Source organism: Rhodnius prolixus, unplaced genomic scaffold (assembly GCF_049639745.1).
Source record: "Rhodnius prolixus isolate KJV_2025 unplaced genomic scaffold, Rpr scaffold_3, whole genome shotgun sequence".
Lineage (NCBI taxonomy): Eukaryota > Metazoa > Arthropoda > Insecta > Hemiptera > Reduviidae > Rhodnius > Rhodnius prolixus.
This window is the reverse complement of record NW_027411603.1, coordinates 14,808,181-14,829,758: the sequence shown is the minus strand read 5'-3', so window position 1 is coordinate 14,829,758 and position 21,578 is coordinate 14,808,181. Positions and strand designations below refer to the sequence as shown.

Genomic DNA, 21,578 nt, shown 5'->3' with positions numbered 1-21,578 from the left:
CTTTTTTTTCCATTATTTTATTTCTTTTTGTAACGTAAACTCGATCTTTAAAAAGGCTTAACTGATAGACCACGGCTATTGACCAAAGCAATGAAGATTATAGCAGTCTATTCATCCATTAGAAGTTACGTTGATTAGTGAAGATACTATTACCCAGTAGATGCTGAGTGGTTGTTGCTAATGAACTTAAATAAACTCATCACAAGTTTTTTTTTAATCCTCTCCAATATTCCTAAACTAGTGAGCACACTTTCTTTTTATTGGCACTATTCTTTTTAACCAAAAACTTATTATTTTCAAATAATTAAAGATAAGGTGAAGTCTGATGAATAACAAATCAAAAAGAGATAGTATATTGAGAAGATAATGAAGAATGTATGTCAGTAAAATATGTCAGCTGAAAATAAAAAGGTAAAATTACAATCGTGTAAGAAGATTCCCAGCCCTTGGCCTACTATTGTCTTCTTTACTCATATCCAGCCTATTCTAGACGCAACTTTCGTGAAAAGAACATGCCTTCTTAATTGCACATAATTACAAACGAATTAATTAGAGGTAATGTCATTTCTTTTACTAAATCTTCACGTTAAAGTTCTCTTTCTTTGAGTAGAGGTAACGATCAAAGTTCATCATTTTCATTGAAAATTCCATTTGGAAATATGACAGAAGGGAAAAATCTGACTAAACCCTCGCACGACTTTAACTTACTAAACTAAGAATATATATTAGGTTGGTTTTCACAAAGATGATCTACCTAAAGTCCCGAAACGTAAAGTGCTTTAGAGGGAAACGAGACTCCTCAATAAAATAATTTGCATTCATAAGTAAAAGTTTATTTCATAAGTTTATAGTTTATTCTACTTATAGAAAGCTAAAAAGAGATCGTTCAAAAGTTTCATCTTTCTGGTTAAGCAATTTCGATCATACTCGGCATTTTAAATACGTATGCAATGTTCACAAATATTGCAAAATTACCCAATAGAGTTTAGAAAATGACACTATAGAGGAATGTATTCCCACAACCACTTGGAAACCAGCCTAAATCGTTTCTCAGAAAATACGATTAGTTACCGAATGATTTTGAGAATCGTTTCGAATATATACTAGAACTGTCATTTTTACTTGTTATTTCTTCTGGAAAGATGAGTTCCAGAGTGGCCGTCAAATATTTACATATTACTTGCGAACGGGCCTTGAAGTCTCGTTCCAAAGAGTGTTTAACAATCTAGCAGTTGTATATTATTACACCAACTTAATACCTAAAACTATTGCCTAAGAATTTGATTTTTGAAGTACTGTATTCCAGTAAATTTTATGAGCATTACCTGGTTAAATCATTGCTAATAAATAAATAACTGTATTTTTAAAATAAAACTGTCAATAAACCATGAAGTTGTGAAACAAACCTACAATGACACACAATTATGCTGGCAATAAATAAATGATCATTTAAGGCTACTTAAGGCATGATTTTTAAGAGATGACGCTTAATTGTCAAACTCAATTGTTTTTAAGGAATTTTTTCTTTATTTAATTGTTAATAATTCTGGATTTATTGTTCATTCGTTAAAATACTGGATGAAGAAAGATTTTGAAATTTAGAAAACTATTGCAATTCCTGCTCTCAGTAAATTTATGGAGAAGTTGTGTTATGTAAGTAATAAGTTAAGAAAGATATCAAATGAAAAAGAAATGTAAACAAAATTTTATAGCCTTCACAAAAATCTGGTTAAGATAAGTGGATTATTTTATAAAAAGAAAAAGCAAAAGTTAAATCTGGAGTGGACATTCACACGACTTTAGTTCGACTAGTCGAAGGAAATTTTCTTTCAACTCCAAAAAATTGATACATATTAAATACTTACCTGCATTGCTCGGTCTTTAAAACCTTTCATTATACTGAAATCTAACTTATAAGCCAAGTCTACCTCAAACTCTCTCCAAAACTGATTTTTACTCCAAAACACTACCTATCATTTAAGAGTTAATTTTAGAACTGTTAGTTTACTCTGCAAAAGGCCAAGTTCCAGTCGAATTAGGAAATTTACGATGAACTTTTTAAGCTAAACTGAAATTTGCTTACCACTGTTAGGTACTCTAGGTACTCCCGTACTCTAGGAGAAGGCGTGACTCTAGTTTGGGAAATGCTGAATTAGTGTCAGTTTGAGAAAGAATTTAGTTGCTCATAAAGAGTAAAGAGTTCCTCAGTTATAGATTACGTTTGTGTTAGCTCAGGCGCAATTGTTAATGTGAATTATTTCAAAGTAGATTCTCAGATTTTTTCGGATCACCTACCCATTTTGTTGTCAATTAATATTAAGTGTGAAATTTCCGATCATAATTTGCTTCCATTACCGAAATTAATTTGGCGAGAAAATATCAAACAAAACTACCAAAGGAAATTAACAATCTATTTAGATAACACATTATTATATACCAATAGTATTTTCTATTAAATATTATAAAGTCAGTCAAAACCCAAATCCAAAACGTAAAATAGTATTTAGAGAGAAGTGGTTTGATAGGGAGTGCTTCGATTCTAGGAAACTTTCTTACAAGCTGCTTAATAATTTTAGGAAAACAAATAATATAACTGATAGGGAATTATATTTAGAACATAATAGAAATTTTAAAAATTTATGTCTGCTTAAGAAAAAACAGTTTTTTAATGCTATGATTAAACGTATAAATAACAGTAAAGATAGCAAACAGTTTTGGAGTGGTGTCCGATTGGTTAAGGGTGCAAAATGGGCTATACATGATGCTATAACAGTTGAGGAATGGAGAAATTATTTTATTAATTTGTATAATCCCACTATAGATGTGGACAGGATTAAGTATGCCATGCCGCTCACGCAGAATCATAAAACTGACCATCCCTTTTGTATGGATGAGTTGTTGTATGTCCTAGCCAAAGCTAAGAATGGAAAAGCTCCAGGTGTGGATGGACTTCCATACGAGTTCTTTAAGAATGCCACTTTAGATTTTTTAAATATATTATTAAACATTTTTAATGAAATTTTTGAAACTGGTAGAATTCCTTCTAGTTTTCTAAACGCAGTAATTTTTCCTCTATTGAAGAAAGGTAATGGAAATACTGCTTCCAATTATAGGGGTATTTCATTTATTAATGTTATAGCAAAATTATATACAGGTCTAATGTTGCAGAGAATGTCTGATTGGGCGAATGATGGTGTACTGAAAGAGTTCCAAGCAGGATTCAGAGTAAACTATTCCACTATTGACAATATTTTTACCTTGGTAAACTTGGTCAAGTTGAAACTTAGTGTTAAAAAACAGAAAGTATATGCTTTCTTCATAGACTTTACCTCCGCATTTGATACTATTGATCGATATTCCCTTATTTTGAAACTTCATAATTTGGGGGTTTCCACAAAGATTATTCGATCCGTTGAGGGTTTGCTGACGGATACTGTTGGATCTGTTTGGTGTAAAGAAGGAAGAAGTACTGAATTTGAAATAAAGATGGGTGTAAAGCAAGGCTGCCTCCTCAGCCCGCTCCTCTTCTCATTGTTTATCAATGATATGGAGGAATGTATGGATGGGGGAGGAATTTCAGTAGGTTCAAAAAGAATAAAAATCTTAGCGTACGCTGACGATATAGTACTTCTTTCTTCTGGACCGCAATCAATGCAGAGGATGATTAACTGCCTGGCCAGTTACGCTGCTTTGTGGAATCTAAAAATTAACATGAACAAATCAAAGATTATGGTTTTCAAAAATGGAGGAAAACTGGCAAAGAATGAGAGATGGTTTTTTAACAGAGAAAAGATAGAAGTTGTCAATAACTATAATTGCTTAGGAATAACTCTGTCGTCTAAATTAACTTTTCACAGCCATTTAAAAGAAAAACTCTCCAAAGCGAAACAGGGAATGAATACCTTATGGAAATATCTTATAGAAACTAATAATGTAGAATATAACTCTAAACTTAGATTTTTTAATGCTGTTAGTCGCTCCATAGTTTGCTATGGTGCACAAGTGTGGGGAGGTGTTTACTATGATGAACTCGAAAAATTATTTCGCTTCTTTGTTAAAAGATTGTTTAGATTACCGATGTTTGTTCCAACGGCGTTCATTTATAATGAACTTGGTTACCTCCCAATTTTCACACATACTTTCAAGTTACACTGTAATTATATTCTTAAGGTTTTTAACATGCCGGATAGTAGACTCCCTAAACTTGTTGCTAAACATATTGTTGAGAAGCAGCTCTATTGGTTTAAAGATATCTTGAAACTAATGGATCAATGTGAATTAAATTTGGAAATTAATTTAAGTAATATCAATAGGTGGAGTGATATATTTGGTCGGCTGCAAAATAGGATTAGTTTAAACTTCAAAGCGCTAAGTTATTGAACATGATTCTTATCCCTTATATAGAGCGCTTAAGTTTGATCTTGGGAACAATCATTACTTGCGTTGTAACCTGCCCCTGGAACACACGCGTTGGCTAATGAAGGCCCGAGCGGGTATATTGAAGTTAGGCAGCTCTGCCTCTTACCAAAGAGTTGAAAATGATACTTGCCAATTGTGCAATGATATTGGAGCTGACGGTGTGTATCACTTTATAGCAAGCTGCCCGAGATTATCCGACATTAGGCTCGGATATTTTGGCCAGCTGCAACTATCTGGAGAGGAAGCATTGGCATACATGAACGGTCGTAACTGGGTCTCAACTGTTAGTTACATCAAAGCTGCGTATGTGCATGTTCTAAATTACTCATAGACTCTTATTTATTGTATGATTTGATCTCAATTTATGTAAGAATTTAGAATTATACAGTAGTATTTTTACTTGATTAGCTCACTCTCTCTTAATTCCGTAATAATTAATATTAATACTTTTATTTTATATTTCTGCTGCTCATTTAGATTAATATTGTTTATAGTTTATTTAGTTATCTTGAAGCATATTTTCTTCATTTCAATGGAATTTTTTCTTTTTTTCGACTCCACCGACGGTCTATGACCATGGTAATGTCTTTTGAGATGATGGTTTTATTTTGAATTGTATTTTTCTTTATTAAGCATGTAACATTTATATTATTATTATTGTGTTCTTTTTAAAGGTGCTCAACAACTAAGGTGGCTGTATGGCGGAAGCCAATGCCAAAAAAACAAAAACAAAAAAAAACAACTAAGGTCCTTCGCACCTGTAACATTTATAAATAAAGACTTTAATAATAGTAAAGAGTTGCTCATTGAGCGAGTTACATATCTCTTGGTGTTCTAAGTTGCATCATAAATTTACTATTTACTTAAGAAGTAATTATACTAGCAACAATTTAAAAAGTGAATATTCCTTTTCAGCTGTAAAACTGCACTCCTTTTAGAAACATGATCTTATATTTAGATAATAATATCACAAAGAGATCTTTAGATGTAGATATTCTTGATTATAGTTTTCCATTTAAAAGTTGCAAGACTTAGGAAGTTGGAATTTCCTTTTGCAAGATTAAGTACTCATTACTTGGAGAGGAAGTAAGCACTTTTTTTGTTGCAAAAATAAAACAGGAAGAATCCTTTGATTAATGATACTATAGTTTCTGTGTTTTCCTGTTATTCAATGTAATCCTAAGAGCGGAAAATTTCTTCTTCTATATCATCATCAAAATTACAAAAGACATTCATTTCCCTCGCATACTTTCAACATATGAACCACTTCAAACAGCTTTATGCTTCGCAGTTTTCTAATTAATCTTCGTGTGATCATTCCTCAACAAATTGATATCACATTAACTAATAAGTTATTAAATCCTATTTCTTTCTGGATCCTTGGCAATAACTTTTTTTATAAATGTAATAAAAATAATCCGTTAATTATCCAAATTTAATTGACTATTATCATCTTTTGATGTATTAAGGTGGAGAAAATAACTGTTATAAAGATTTATGGGAAAAGTTCAAGCTATTATTACCTGAAAAACTGTCTTAATTAACGTCATCCAAACAATAAGGTGTTTAGTTTTCTTTTGCAAATATTTCTTCTTCTTTCAAGGAGTTTCCCTATCCAGGGTTCCTTGCGCCAAGCATCCACCTTTCTCTAACCTGAGCGTCGCTTTCGCATAGACCTCGCGCTACCATTAGTTCCTTTACCTGAGCGAGCCAGCTATTCATAGGCCTTCCTCTTCTTTGTCTGCCAGCAGGTTGCCAGCAGAGAGCCTTTTTTGGGAGGCGCGTATCGCTCATACAAAGAACATAGCCAAACCACGACAGCCTTCTTTCGTCCACCCTATCCAGTATGGTTTTATCTATACCGACGGCTTCCCTTATAACCATGTTTGGGACTCTATCGAAGATAGTTTTCCTTAAACATCTTCTCCAGAATCCCATTTCTGTCGAATTAAGGGTTTTAAATATTTGCAAATATTTAAAAAAACAAAAATTATAATTAAAGACTCTACTGCTTTATTCGCCCATTACTGCAAACTATCCAATGTTTCAGTCAAATTTACTGATTTTTTTTCTTTTTTTTTCAAAATTGGCGTTATGCATACTTAAAAGTAGCTATTCGATAAACTTGAACTGTGGATCTCCCAGTTACTAGACAGAACTTATAACTAAATAGAATAAATATAACTAGACCAAACCCACCTCCATTAAATGATGTTGCTCAAATTCTATGTTGGAACAAGTCAATTAAGCAGAAATGTAATTGTATCTAAAATTATTGGGAAAGGGAGCCTCACTCACTCGAAGTAAGTTAATATCTTTAGAAAAAGTAAAAAAGTCTTAGTGGAAAAGATAAATAAATAAAAGGAAATGTTTAATATTCCCAGGAGAATATTATTTCAAATTTCATTTTTATTTAAAACAAAAAAATATCCTTTCACTTGATATCAAAGAAATCTGTTACTTTCTAAATTTTCAGTCTCTATTTGTTTTGCAATTAGATCTATTACATGCGGTGGTCTGATGTGCTCCATCTAATATGACATAAAATTTGTTAGTTCATTGTATTTGTTAAGTATAAATCCGGTATCAATGGTTGGAATGAAATCACACGGGCACGATATGCTAAACTTCTTATCAGATCATTTGAGATAGAAAGGAAACCATTTTTTTGAATTTAAATTTATACAATAAGGCTTTCCTTGAAGGAACTAGGTAAAATGTTGCAAGTTGCAATGAAAGCGAGTTTACTGCCAATGTGTGTCTAACGCAACAAAACACTATTGTTGTGTAACTTGTTCACTTTCAATCAATGTTACTATTCCTGATACTACTTTTAACGACTAAATATTGTCAAACGTTTGCGTTCGTGTTATACAATTAATGAACAACTTTCTTAGAAGTAAACACGTTTTTTTATTATTGTTGAAAAGATCAATAATAAAAAATTAAAAGTTTGCATTAAATGCTCACACTATCTATTGATCAATCAATGAACTACTTTTACATATCAAATTCAATATTAACATAAATTTAATCAGATTGATTAACTAAAACGAGAGTCTGGTGATATAGATTCCAGATTCATTTTCAAGGATTATAAATTCACTTTTGATTTTTCCAATCTCTGCATACTTTGTAAATAATTTGGGCGAGGCAATGTCGCCCCATTTCTTTCTGAATTGTGCACTCCTAAGAATTTACTGACTCCACTTATTTTCGTGCTGAGGTTAATGAATTTGAAAATCTACTAAACCGAACGAATATTGAAGAAGTAAATAATTTTCTTCTCATTTACAAGCTAATGATGATTAATACCGTTTTCACAGCAGCAGTAAGATGAACAAGATGAAGATTTTCCTCAGCTTTCTCAATGTTTGCTTCAGATTATGCTATACTTAATAGACGACTTTTGCCCTGATTTTGGCTGCTATAATTATCTTCGTTGGTCTCGAGCGTGCTAATATCTAAATCACTGCCAATTTTTCTCTTTAACTAACTTCTTAATCTTTCAATAATTATTCTATTCTCTACCTGTTTAAATATTATTTGTACTTAATCATTTTAGATGAATTTATTTTTATTTAATTAGCTCTTTAATGTTTGAGGTAGTTATGATTCCTTTTTGGTATTATGGTTTAATATTTCGTTATTTAAAATTAAATCATTTATTCAAGCCCTTCGCTATAGAGGTTTTTGTTTAATTTATGTTAAATAAATAAAAAAGACTAACTCGAGAAACTTCCTACAGCTAATACGGATGTATTTAGTTTATTTATTTGTATTAATGAACATTATATTTGCGATACGCTCTAAAAGCTATTGTGCTTCCATTAGCGACTTCAGATTATTTTTTTCTAAAATTTAATTATTTAATAAATAGAACATTTTTTAAATATTCAATGATTAATTAAAGAAATCATTCTAAAGTTCTTTAATATATTAGCAGGTATCTAACAAGAAAGCAAGGTTATGTGCAACAGATTTATTTATGCGTGTCAGAGATTTGCCCAACCTTACAACAACTCAACGTGAATTGAAATTAACTCACTCATTACTTAATTACTAACTTTCAAATGAAATAACAGAGTTTTTCTTTAAATTCTCTAAATTTAAGTAGGTTTGCCATTTCAATTTCCCTCTTTTTTTTTAAGTTAGGTAGAAAACCTGGAAAATAATTGTGGCTTACCCTTTTTAAAAAATAATGGGTACTTTTAAGAAGAGTCATTGATCACCTTGCACAGAAAAGTATGTTATTTTTGTAGCACTAGATATTTAAGACAAAGGAAGAGCTTGTGCTAACAAGGGGAGAGTTATTCTATGACCCAAACATCTGACGGGATTACCTAGTAGTGGAGACTGGAACGGATTGGAGAGGCTCCATTGTGGACAAGAGGCCTAGAGATTTACAAAAGGAATTATTGCGGACACTACAAGATGCTTGTTGGATCGGAGAAAAAAAGCGATTGTTCTAGTGTAGGTGATGGCTGGGTATGCTCCAAAGACTAGTCACTTAGTTACTCGCTAAGGAAGCGAGACTAACCGTACCATTTCTTCTTATGGGTGGATGGGATGCAAAAGACCGTGAAGCTCAACTTTTAATCCTCAATTCAGAAGGCCAGGTACAGGACATTTCGTACTGGGCAGATATTAAAAGAAAATATAGGTCTGTATCGATCAACGACATTCTTAAATACTTCAAGGAGAGATTATTAATTATTAAGGATTATTAACTTTGAGTTGCGTGTCACGGTAGCCGAACAGTTAGACGCGAGACTTGTAAAGATAATATGTATTGTGGTACTGGGTTCGACTCCCGGTCTTAGGCCTTGGATTTTATTTAATGGTTAATAAAAGAAATTTACAGTAAAGAATGTCTGCTAGTCACCTCCATCCACAACACCTAATTGGTAATTGGAAGTAAAGCTCGCCTGAACTTTGAGTTGCAAGTGTTTGTTTTGTTTTTTCCTGGAGGAGATAATAGCCGGAGGCTCGGTTAACGCATTCTGCGGCACTTTAATAATAATAATAAAATAGCTTTCACCTGGAATTTCAATTGAATGATCTTCAATAAACAAGACCATTACTTTTGGAACATCTCCGAATCAAACCTAAAAAAAATAAACCGTCGAATCCATTACAAGATCCAGCTTACCATTTAGCGGCTAAATGATGTTGGTCATCGACAGTTGCACACTTGCACATCACTACCGGTTACTATCCAATGATTTAATTTTATGAAAAAAATTAACATGAAGAAGCAGTATAGCAGTGTAGAAGGAGGAAGTATAGCCTAAGTTAAGCAAAAAGTTATTCGAAGAGGATCAGAATTAAATGTTTTACTGAGTGAAATTCATTCTATTTGAGCATTTAGTGCCAGTTTTTACACTACATATTGTACATTTAGCTTTAATTGACGAGAAGTATTTGAGAAAGTTTATTTTCGGAGAGGGGAACCAATTTTGTTATGTCTAGTTGACATTTGTTGAATTCCAATATACCCGGAACAAAATTGTCTCATATTGTTCTCGTCGCCAGTACTGCAACGTGATTGTAATTTGAATTGTATCCCGTTCATTTTTTTTTTTTTTTTTTTTTACCTGACATTGATTTTTTAATTAATTCAAAATGTACTTTGCATTGATAACTAACCATTAAATCAACTTTTCTGCGTTTATAGACATTTCATTTACACAGTTTGCAAATAATTTACCAATAAATTTCTTATTTAAATTACAATAATTAGTCAACTTCGCTTAGCACTTCCTAGTACGTCACAAAAGAACAGAGTAAAGAGAAGGAATGGTCGCCCAAAGAAATCAAGGTATTCCATGGATCTGCGTTTCTACAGAAATCTGGCTAACAGTAAGAAAAAAAAAAATCCTACAAGGCTACACACTTCATATTTCGGTATCAAAGAATAGTAATGTGCAAACCTACATTGTTAATATTAATCACCTGAGATATGCATATGATTTTACTTTATGCCATTCAATGTGAATTTCTAAAGGTGAGTTGTTTCAGATATTGTGATTATTCAATCGATCTGATTAATTGACTTTCTACTCACGTATATCGGAATTTTCTAATCTTTGTAAAATTTATCATAATATTTTTCCAAAGATGTTTTGCTTCTTTGAAAAATTGAAACAAATCCTAAATTTCAGACTTATTCTTGAGAAGTTAACGGCAACATTATGGGATTGTCTGGAGCATCTGGAACTCCTACCAAACAGAAAAAAAAGAGACTCAAAGTTATTTGTTAATTGAATTTCAACTCGAAACTTTACATCAAGGCTATCTTTGATCATTTGACCACGTTTTGATTACTAGAGCAATAGTTTTATGAAACCTTAGGGTAGTCAGCATTGTTGAAAAATGCCAGAATTGCAAGAGCCATTCTTAAATCTTTTCCTCACTTTTCTAGTGCTGTTTCCTCTTACCAGAATCTAATAATCCACAGTAAACGGTGGTTATCACTCTGTGAATTCCATTATACATTCTGTTAACCAATTTTGTAAGAAGTATATTGATCTGAAAGGTATTCTATATAGATTTTTGAAAAGGAATTCAAGGAAGCGACCGCGCTTTGCTGGAAACAAATACTTTTTTTTGACAAAGGGTAGAAATACTTTACTTCAAAGCGAAATTTAGTTACTGTTCTCCTCAGAAACTATATCCACAAAAGATAAAGATAGCATTGAAATGAAAAATAAACTGCATGGAGAATATGATATACGTAAACTGCTTTCATGAAAATTAAGGATTATTGCTTTAGTCCTGTGGTAAGATGAATTATTGGGTAAACGATAGAGTACTGAATATATTATTTTGTCTTCAACATTTTTAACAACGATCATTTGATTTTTTATTTTAATATCTACAGTATTATTTACTAACAAAATATGTAAATATTACTAACAAACATATATGTCAGAGATGCCACCTCTCCATTACATCTTTGAATCGCTAAACCAGTTACACTTGTTCTGATCAGTAAATGATTCTTGTCTCTTTTTTATTCAACTAATATCTTCCGTTCTCAGTTTTTTTCTAAATATTTCCTAAACAATAATTCGTTGGTGGGACCTTATATAATTTTATTTAAGTTCAATAAGTTAGCATCTTAAGCATTTTATTGTAATGTTAATGATGTAGTTATAACACAAAAATATTCCCAAACACAGGATAGGCTAGCTTTCTTAAAAACTCTTAAAGGATAGAATAGAATTAATTCCTGTGGACTTTTCTACGCAGACGTAACTGGCGTGCTGCAAGACAATACCGACAATTACAACACTCGGGTAGACACGCAACAATTCTGACTACTTACGATACTGACATTCTCGCATCACGTTCTTTCAAATTTTCATGTCAATATATAAATACATATAAAATCAGTTGTTACAACATTTCAGAAATATAAATTTCTTGTATTCCTAAGAAAGTATTGTAAGTCAAGAGGTTGTATTGACTCATCTTTACTTTGTGCTCCAAAGAATTTTTCAAGCCGAAATCACTGCAGAAGTTAGAAAATTAACTTGGGTTCCTGACTGATTAGGCTAGCAAGACGATGGCCAATTGGCTCGCTTTTGTGATGCCCCCTTCCAGTTTCTGGCAACTAGACTTACACCTTTTGCCATCTCAACTTAGACCTGTCCCTGTCTCTAAGTAGATCAGAAATTCCTTTTAGCAAAATTTTTAGGACTTTTTGACTTGATTTAACCTTGACTGGACCTTTCTTGTTACATGACTTATATTAAGCCTCTCCAGTTCAAAAAAACGTATCGTTTCTGTTACATTAAATAATTTCTTGTGGTTACTGCGCAGCTTTTAAAATGTTTTCTCCTACCAACATAATATCTGTTGGTGTCCATTATTCTTTGAGTAGTTTTAGCACTTATTAGATACAAAAACAGGCAAGTTGGAACGAGTAGTGACTTAAACATTCCTGTTTGAATACCATACGTTCCCTGTACTCAGGTATATTAGTTTCCAGTTTCCAACAACATCTAAGTCCATTGCAAAGTTTATTTAATAAGTGTAAGGAATGCTTCTTTGAAAGACTAGAGACAAACCTAAAACACCATCCCTCACACGACCTTCCCTTAGAATTCTAAGTTAAAAAGTTCTTTCAACTAAGCATAAAAGTTAAGCCAAAAGAAAGTTTTTGAACATTTATGATTGGACCCTTAATAGGTAACGCGCTTACCATCGGCTGTCTCCCTCCTTGATCATCGACGAAACTTTACGCGTACTTCCAGATTTTCGAAAATTCTCCAAAAAAATGTTTTGAGAAAGTGTCTCAATGAGAAAATGAGCCTGTTTTCCAGCTAATTCCAAAAAAAAAAACTCAGAACCCATATTCTGTAGAATTAGACTTCCGTTTTACCGATTTCTTCATAAGCTCCAGTTCCTTGCCATTGTACAAGCTACGGAACAGTCAACTTATACAAAGATGTAATTTAACTTAAGCAAAGCTTAACAAAGCACAATCCCCGAGAACATCCCATAAAATAAATTATCCTGGCAAAAAGTCAAGCTTTTATGTGAAGCAGCAGTTCACAAAGTTTAAAGAAAACATGTTTCGCAATATCTTTAAGAAAAACGAAAGAAAAGCTGGAAAAGTTCTTTGAATCGAAGAATGAAATTAATTTTCTACCATTTTAAAGTAATTTAAATTTACTTTTGAAGGTCGATAACAACTACGGTTCTTGTGATATATTTTGAAAATTTAATTTATCATAGTTTATTATTATTATTATTTTAATGTAATCACTTTAACTGCAACATAGTATTATTATCCAAATATTACATTATAGTAACAGAATAAAGATCTGGTACCTACCTACACCATCCAACTGTCATATAAACTTTATAACTATGTATATGTTTGTATGTGTGGAGAAAGTGTAGCAAGTGGTGGTGGTGTGTGTAAGCGCGACGTTACCTTCCCGCTGGGCATCTACTTCTCCCATAGTGTATAGAAAGTACAGTATTACTTACCAAAAGTAGAGTGTCTACATGCAGATTCTGTTGGCCGAACTTCTCCTCTAACAATTGTACTTAAATTACTTAATATTTTTTGCATGTCAAAATCTTGTATAATCAATTGAATAACTTAAGCGATATATTCAGAATGACTTCTCTCGAGGATACCCCATCACGTGTTCGTCTAAGTTAGGAGCATCTGGCCCAGAATTTGTGAAAAAACTTTGCTTTCTCTTCCGTGTTGTAAATTGGCTCCATTCAAGACTTTAGTATTATCTGTCACCTGGCAAGACAAAAGCACTATCTTATCCCTTTGCAATCATTTTATAAATGCTAAAACAACCCTAATATTCATGAGGACCACTCTTTTTCTTGTAGCGCAATTAAAGTCTAATGCGCCAGCATCTGGACTCAAACTTGTGAAGTCCGCTTGGGAATATAGTACCCTAACCCCAGAGCTCTTCTCTCCTAATGCCTGTAAACTTAATTTAAGTGAGAAATTTTGTTAGTTAAGAAACCGAAATTATTCTAGAATATTTTGCAATCAAACAAGTTGGAATAAGCTGACTGCTATTTAAAGCTGATTTTTTTTAATCGTACTATAGCAATAATTATATTACTTTTTGTTGCAGATCATGCGGTGGCATGAAACATGGATAGTGACTGGTAAGTGAACTGTTATTCAGTTTATTCTCTTCTGATTCCCTATTACAATATTATTGTAAAAGAACTAAGAACTCTAATATATTATTTTTAACTTGAGAAGCAAACTACCACTGAAATTTATAAAGTACTGAGATAAACAATCTTAGCCGCTCTGAATTCCATATTATATATTTTTTTTAAATATATTCTACTTATATAAAATTTATAGAGACAGCACTCAGATGGGTAACTCATCTAAATTAATAAATACTAATCATGTGTAGCTGTAACAATAGCCTAACCCATGTGATCAAAAAGAATTCAAACGGAATTACAATGAGTGGTAGCAGAAAAAGAATTAAAAAATGAGAAATTCAGGTCTCGGCAATAATCAATTTTTACACTTTATTTTTCTTTAATGTTAGTGAAACTGTACATGAATTATGTTAACTATTAGAATAAAATGAATTATAATTTCAATTTTCATTAACTGAAATTTTATATTTAAAACAAAAATCACCAAGAATTGATATTAATTTTGATACACTTAATATTAAGAGGTACTTGTGATCCAACTTATATAAATGATTATTTTAACCTCTTATTTAAAATAAATCAATAAATTGTATTGTACTGAATCAAAATTATTGATTGTTGGTTTAGATAAGGAGCTATTGAATCAGGGCAATGATTACATTTTATTTTATACAATACTCTTTATTTTTCTCCCCCTGTAAAGATAGTCTCTAAATTTGGTTTGGAATAATTTGTAATTTCCTTATTGTAATCTGTTAAAATGGAGTTGGAATAGTCGGTAATAACCCTGTTATTTATTTCTGTAATTAATGGAAATTGTCTAAGAATGATCTAGTTAGTTGATTCTAAATAATCCTTCATGTTGAGTGGAAAATCATTCAAATTAAATAATTTATTTATTTCAAATTTTTGTTTATAAAGTATTAATCATACAAACAATGGAGTCGAAGAGAACCTGATAGCAATTCCTCGAGTTTCTTATAGAGTTCTTCGTTATTTTACTGATCAGTCTATGAGGGAATCTCATAGTGCAGGAGATGGCCATAGAGACCTCTAGCATGTTGGCGAAAGAAGAATAAGATCTCAAAAAGAGAGGTCAGGTAGCATTCAGAATCAGCAGATAAACGCTGCCGTGGAACTGGATATTTTGACAGTGAAAATGGTTAAAGTAAAAATGTGGCATTAGGAATTTAAAAAAAAATAAAAAAAAAATGATAAAACCATTTTGACCCTGCTAAGACTTAGATTACATTTCTGGACGAAAATGTATCCTAAATTTAGAAAAAGAGTAGAGATTGTATTAACAGAGATGAAATATTGAAAGTCGAGAGAAATATTGATGAGATCTTGATCTTCCTAGATGTGGACTCCTCGAAACCATGTTTTGCAATCCATTATTACTTTAAGTTATTATTACTTTTATTATTACTTCACTCGTTGCAACAAATGAAGAGTGTTCTCGATTTGTCTCCAGGTTCTCTACAAACATGAAGAATTTGATTTGTCATTTTTTAATTAAATATTACATATTACGATAAAGTTCAAGTATGCCTTTCACTAAAATATACTGAAAATAAATAAATTCTTCAAAAGTTATCAGTAACTCTTGTTATTAATTACAAATAATTTGGTATAACTATAAATTAAATGGTGAACAATCTGGACGAACAAAAAGAGTAAATGATAATTGTAGAAAGTGATGAGAGAGCATATAATATTGCAATGTTCTCACTACTCTGCGCTGCTTATCAGACCGAACTAACTTATTACTCTCAATAGACGACTGTTCTCTCTTAAAGAGTTTTATAATACCCTTTATTCAAGTTTGTTATATTTCCTTGAGATAGACACCGCAAAGGTTGTACGTAATTTAGTTCACTTCAATGAGGTTGTTTATGGGCTTGCTGCAGTATTTCCTAATTGCTTTTGAACTATTCAATTCAAGTTAAATAATCAGGTAAAATTGTTTATATCTTAGTAATACATTTTTCTACATAAAAATGGGGGATATACGTGCAAGAAAGAACTAGGATATTCTTCTATACAATATGTGCTAGAAAAAAGAAGATTCACCTAGCCAATGTGTGCAAGAGGAAAGTAGGAGGCCCTTCTACCCAATATGTACCAGAGGAAAGTTGAAGAAGGACCAGCTTAAGTTGAAATCAAAAGTGCTGCTTGGGTTCACATTATTCCATGAGAGCACACCCTTGCGGGGGTCAATCGAACGTGTGAAAAAAAAATGGAATGTTAGAGTTTCAGTTCAGTTTAACAGTTTAGTAACCATTTATTGTAGCAAACAGAAGCAAAAGTTTTTGAATGGAAGGCAGGAGTAAATGAAGAGCATGTTTGAGGACGAGGACGTTTCAGTGAGAGAAAAGTCACGAGAATGATGCTAACGTCCTCTTCAGATCGTCTCGCTTCTATTTCCTCCACCTCACATTCTTATTATTATCTTATTTGGAAGATATAAAAATAAAATTTCCTTAAACTTCCTTAATATTTAAATATTATGAAGACGCGAACTCGAAAAAACACTAGGGTTAAACGTTTCCTACATCGTTCGTTTTATTTTTAACAAAAAATAAATTAATAGAATTTATAAAAGAAAACAGCAACAATTAAGCTAGTGAAGGACACTTTAGAGGTGAGAGTGGTGGACCTTTCTGCTGGACGGTGGTAGGGGGTGGTGACGAGATTACAGAAGGCGTAGATGCAGTTCAGTCCGTTAGGTAACGGGTCCTTCCAGCGGACTGACGTAACCTTTGCACTATTTGTTAAATATTTCTCACTTATGTATTAATACTAACTTAACAATTTTACCACTTCAATGGCTTAGTTACCAATTTGTTAATAAACACTAAACTATAGTTCAACTGGATTTCAACACTAAAGGTGATAGTGCGTGTCTACAGTGTACAGCACTCAACTCAGTAACCCTGAACTATATTGTTAACAGTGACGTTATGATCAGGGCCGAATAGTTTACTCTCTAGTGTAAAATTATTTCTCTCATTCTCTCTTCATTCTCGCAAGCATTGAAAAGTTACATTTTCTACTTTCTCTTACTCTTGAGTATCGCCAACGAGTTCTCACCGGAAAATTACATGTTTTTAGTTTCGAGATGCAACAAAAAAAGATGTTTTTAAAACATGGTCTGTAGGTGTGCATAGAATACCACAAATGTTAAAAATCGCAAAAATATAAGAATTCCTTATTCCTTTGTAGGAAATAACTGCAACGATTTTCTTGAACTCCGATAATTGATTCCACATTAAGGCTTCATTGAGGCCTCCAACAATATCATCTTTATGGTGTCATTAAAATTTGTACCGTTTGAAAGTAACCGTACAACTGGAGACCTTACTACAAATTCCCAAGTTCTGTTTAGGTCATGTCTTCAAATCTTTGTTCTTTGAGGAATCACGCCGTACATAGTATAATTTTATTTACACTTACAAAGAAAACTATTTTAAATTATGAAACTTGTTTTCTTCTTTTACATTTCTTTACCTTGATAGGTTTGTTACAAGAGCAACATATATTAATCATTACATAATAAAAATATGAAATTAAAAATGCTTTTGTTGTGAAATTAATCTCCTTGCCGGGTATTTCCTTCCATACAAATTGAGTTTTCCATACTAATCATCAAAGTTCTTAAATAAGTCTAATGGTTTTACTCTAATAAATATCTTGGCGAAACATTTGATTAATTTAAATTTATTCTGATGAATAATAATTCTATTAAATATTAAATATCTTGCCTCAAGTGCTCTAAAATAAGGCTGTGAGATAAAGATTTATTTTTGTTTAATTTATTCAAAGTAATTAATTTTTACGATGGAGGTTCCCAAAATTCAAAATAATAATTATTGGCCAATCCTTAAGTTCCACGATTTTTTTTAAGGTTCGTCCATATATTCTATTAAAAAAATTCCGGACAAAATCTGTAATGTAGTGGTAATAATAATTATGAATCAAGGTCTCCAATCAAGTTCACGTGGAAAAAATTGTCTAGCACGCCTACGGGAAAGTAAAGACAATAATTATAATTGAAATTTACTTAATATTATGAGAATTTAGAAGGTAACAATATTTTTGGATCTTGTTCTTGTACTAATTCGCCATTTTCTCAAAAAATTGAGAGTTAGCAGCCAAAGTAGCTAACACTTAACTATGCTGCATCTTACGCTACAAGTTGTTTTGTAAAAAGTATTAAAAAACTTATGATACTTGCTGTGAAAGTAATTTTAAGTTAAAAATACATTTGTAATCAATTGTTATTAACATCCCTACTAAGCCAAACCAAAGAGCCAAAATTTTGATATTTTATCGTCTACCCACGTTTTAAGTCTGTAAATCAAGTGTAGTGAGTGATAGAATCATTAAAAGTCATTTTCTTTTCAGTGTACTAATTAAACTCTTAAGGGTGATGCATGAAATCCAGCAATTTAACGTTCGATTTGCAGCTTATGAATGGACGGTTAGTTCAGTTGCAAGGTCTAAAAAAAGAGCTTTGAGTTCTTACAAGATGTATTCTGCCAGATTTGGGAGTTACAAAATCGGTATTAGGCAACTCAATAAGAAATTTTAAGACGTAAGCAGCGTTACTAAGATAATCTGAAAGATAATCTGTTTTGGCCTAGAAGTCAAGATGGTCCATTTAAACAAAGAAAAAACAACAAAATACATAAGCACTCTCCAAACAATAACAGAATTTGGTCAAATTCACAGGGAGTTATTTAATTTGTTAAAGTGAAGATGGTTGTTGTCGCTGTGTATCGAGGAAACTTCTAAACATATCACTTTGGCATGCAACTTGTAAACTTGATCTTAGTCTGTGGCAAAAGACTAGATTTTTAATTACAATTACTACTGAGGTCATTAGCGCCCCCTAATCATACTTCTCTCTTTAATTACAATTGTTTTCGATACATTTGTCATTAAGTTTTCATTCTCTCCAGGGAAAGTTTGAGTGTTAACTCTACTTTTTTTAAAAAAAATTGTTAATAAAATAAGATCTTTAAGGAAAACCTCAGATTTGACTATAATTTTCTTTTATTCGAAAAAAATATATTGCTAAGTGCAGAAGAAATAACAGAAAATAATAATATACGTGCTGTAATTGTTAAGAGTGAAAAGTTCACTTTCTTGAGAGAATGAAAGTTATAAGAACTGAAATGTAAACATATCAATAAAGAGTGAAATAAATTTTCCTCATGTTAATCCGTAGCTCTTTTATTGCATATGTGAGAACTAGTTCACATCTGCATATTAAATTTTTAAATTATTTTTTATGTTTATTCTATTAATATTTTTGTTTTCATTTTTTGTCACAAAAAAATTCACTTCAAAACTAGATTTGATATTTTTGTGTGCATTGAGCTAAATTCTATCTTCTGGCTGTTGCTCTCTCCTCGTTAAGAGAATTCACAGTTCGATTATAGTGACAGCTCAACCGGCCCTACCAACACTACTTTCACCATACAGAATTAAAAAGGGTCAGTATTATCTAATAGTGAGGGCACGAAACCTTTCCTCGTGAGCTTGGTAAGAGGAATCTATTGGATGATCCAATATCGTTTAGTTCCTCTTTCATTAATCGGAAACGAGTGTCTTAAGGACCTTGAAAGGTCGCGGACCCAGAACTATAGAACCAATGCCTATTTCTTTACGCTTAGAAAACTATTTCTTTTGTGATTCTTCGAGCAAAATATCAAATTAGTTGTAAATTTTGCAGTATTTGTGCTGTACATATTTGCTGGAGCTGCGAATGCTCTGAGAGGATCAGAATTAGTGTTAGCAGCAAAGGCTAAAGCAGCAGAGGAAAAGAATCATCCAACCACTGAAGAGGTAAATAATTAGATTTTTATATTAATTGATATCTTTCTTGAAAAATAATATCTTAACTCTCTAATTTGCAGGTAACTGTAGTAGTTAATGAAGATGGTACAAATTCAACAGTAGTTAAAGCGAAACCTCTGTTGACTGGTATTCCTCAAAAAGACTACATTTACGACCCTAATTTACCCCGTGAACTAAAAGGGCATAACCTAACAAATTATCCATTTTACAACGCTGTTCCAAATGATATAGAATTTGAATGTGACGGTTTACATGATGGCTTTTACGCCAGCGTACCTCATCAATGTCAGGTAAAAAATATTCATTTTGATTTATACTTACAGAAGTTATATTAGGTAAAAAATACTATAATTTTAAAATTTATAGGTAACTAATATTAATTAAATTGATCCAAATTCAAAAGTAGTTTAAATTCTTGTTGGCAAACTTTGGTGCAAGAATTTATAAAAAGAGAACTGGTACATATTTCCAACTTTTCCTATAGCACACCAAGAAGTGTAAGCCAATGATTGGTATACGATTATTAAAGAACATTAAAATAGTCTTCTAAAGGAAAAAAAAAAAATATTTTCTCTTAAGCAAAAAAGTACTTGCAAAAAAATGAGGCAAAAAGTAAATTTACATCATTGTCATTATCAAATTCTAGATAAGTGCTTAAATTTTGCACTTGAAAATCATTTCGAACAACATATTTATGAATCTTCTCTTTAGAAACTTCTTGTAAATATAAATTGGAAGTTGAAGACATTTGCTGAGCAATTGCATTCACAGAGTAGAAATGCTAGCTAAAAAAAGAGCAAGCTCATACCTTTTATTAAAGAATAGTATAATCACTAGTGAGTGTTATATCCAAAAATTTTAATTAATGTGTAGCATAAAAAAAATACTATATGTAACAAATGTGTTCAACCAAAGAACAGTTTGGGAACCACTGGTCTAAAGAATTATTACCTGCTTTTCAAAGCTAATTTGTATATTCATGGATAATGTATCTCAGCGTTAAGCACAAACTCGGATCAATTTGATGCGATTTCGTTGTTTCATTTTAATATAAACACTGCACGAAAGCATTGAGTAATAATAAAAGAAAAATCTGCTGCATTTTTACTTTTTGAATGCATATTTTAAGCAGAAAATTTAACAATGCTCTTTTTATAGAAAACCATTGTAAGGATCATAAAATGATTTAATTTTGAGTTGATATGTAGAATTAATTCTATATTCTGATTTTTTTTTCATCTATTGAACAAGTCAGTTCACTCTGAAGCCTTAAATTCTTAAAGTCTCAAATTAAATTTCTCATTTTAAATTTACTATTTTAAAATGAAATAGAAAGAAATAGTCAAGTTGACATCGCTAAAATAAATGCTATTTACTGATTATAATTTTCTAATAAAATAAATACCTATATAAAAAGTATTTATAAATATATAAAAAAAAACGTTTCAGTTATATCATCACTGTCTATTTGGCACGAGGTACGACTTCTTGTGTGCCAACTATACTGCATTCGATCAGAAGACTTTCATCTGTCACTTTGTATCAGAGGTAGATTGTGCCAACTCACCAAAGTATTACAAAAGGTAAAAAATATTATTCCGTAATTTAAAAAAAAGAGTTCAGTT

At 31.7% G+C, this 21,578-nt stretch overlaps 1 protein-coding gene across 2 annotated transcripts in view; it reads left to right on the top strand.

The window, feature by feature from the left end:
- LOC141452545 (uncharacterized) overlaps positions 1 to 21,578 on the top strand; it is a 54,968-nt gene that overhangs the window by 25,543 nt on the left and 7,847 nt on the right. For both annotated transcript variants that reach the window (XM_074124820.1, XM_074124821.1), the window contains exons 2-5: positions 14,040 to 14,073; positions 19,829 to 19,941; positions 20,013 to 20,243; positions 21,403 to 21,536. In XM_074124820.1, coding sequence (XP_073980921.1) covers positions 14,043 to 14,073; positions 19,829 to 19,941; positions 20,013 to 20,243; positions 21,403 to 21,536 — 509 coding nt within the window. In that variant the 5' untranslated portion in view covers positions 14,040 to 14,042. The remainder of the gene's footprint in view (positions 1 to 14,039; positions 14,074 to 19,828; positions 19,942 to 20,012; positions 20,244 to 21,402; positions 21,537 to 21,578) is intronic.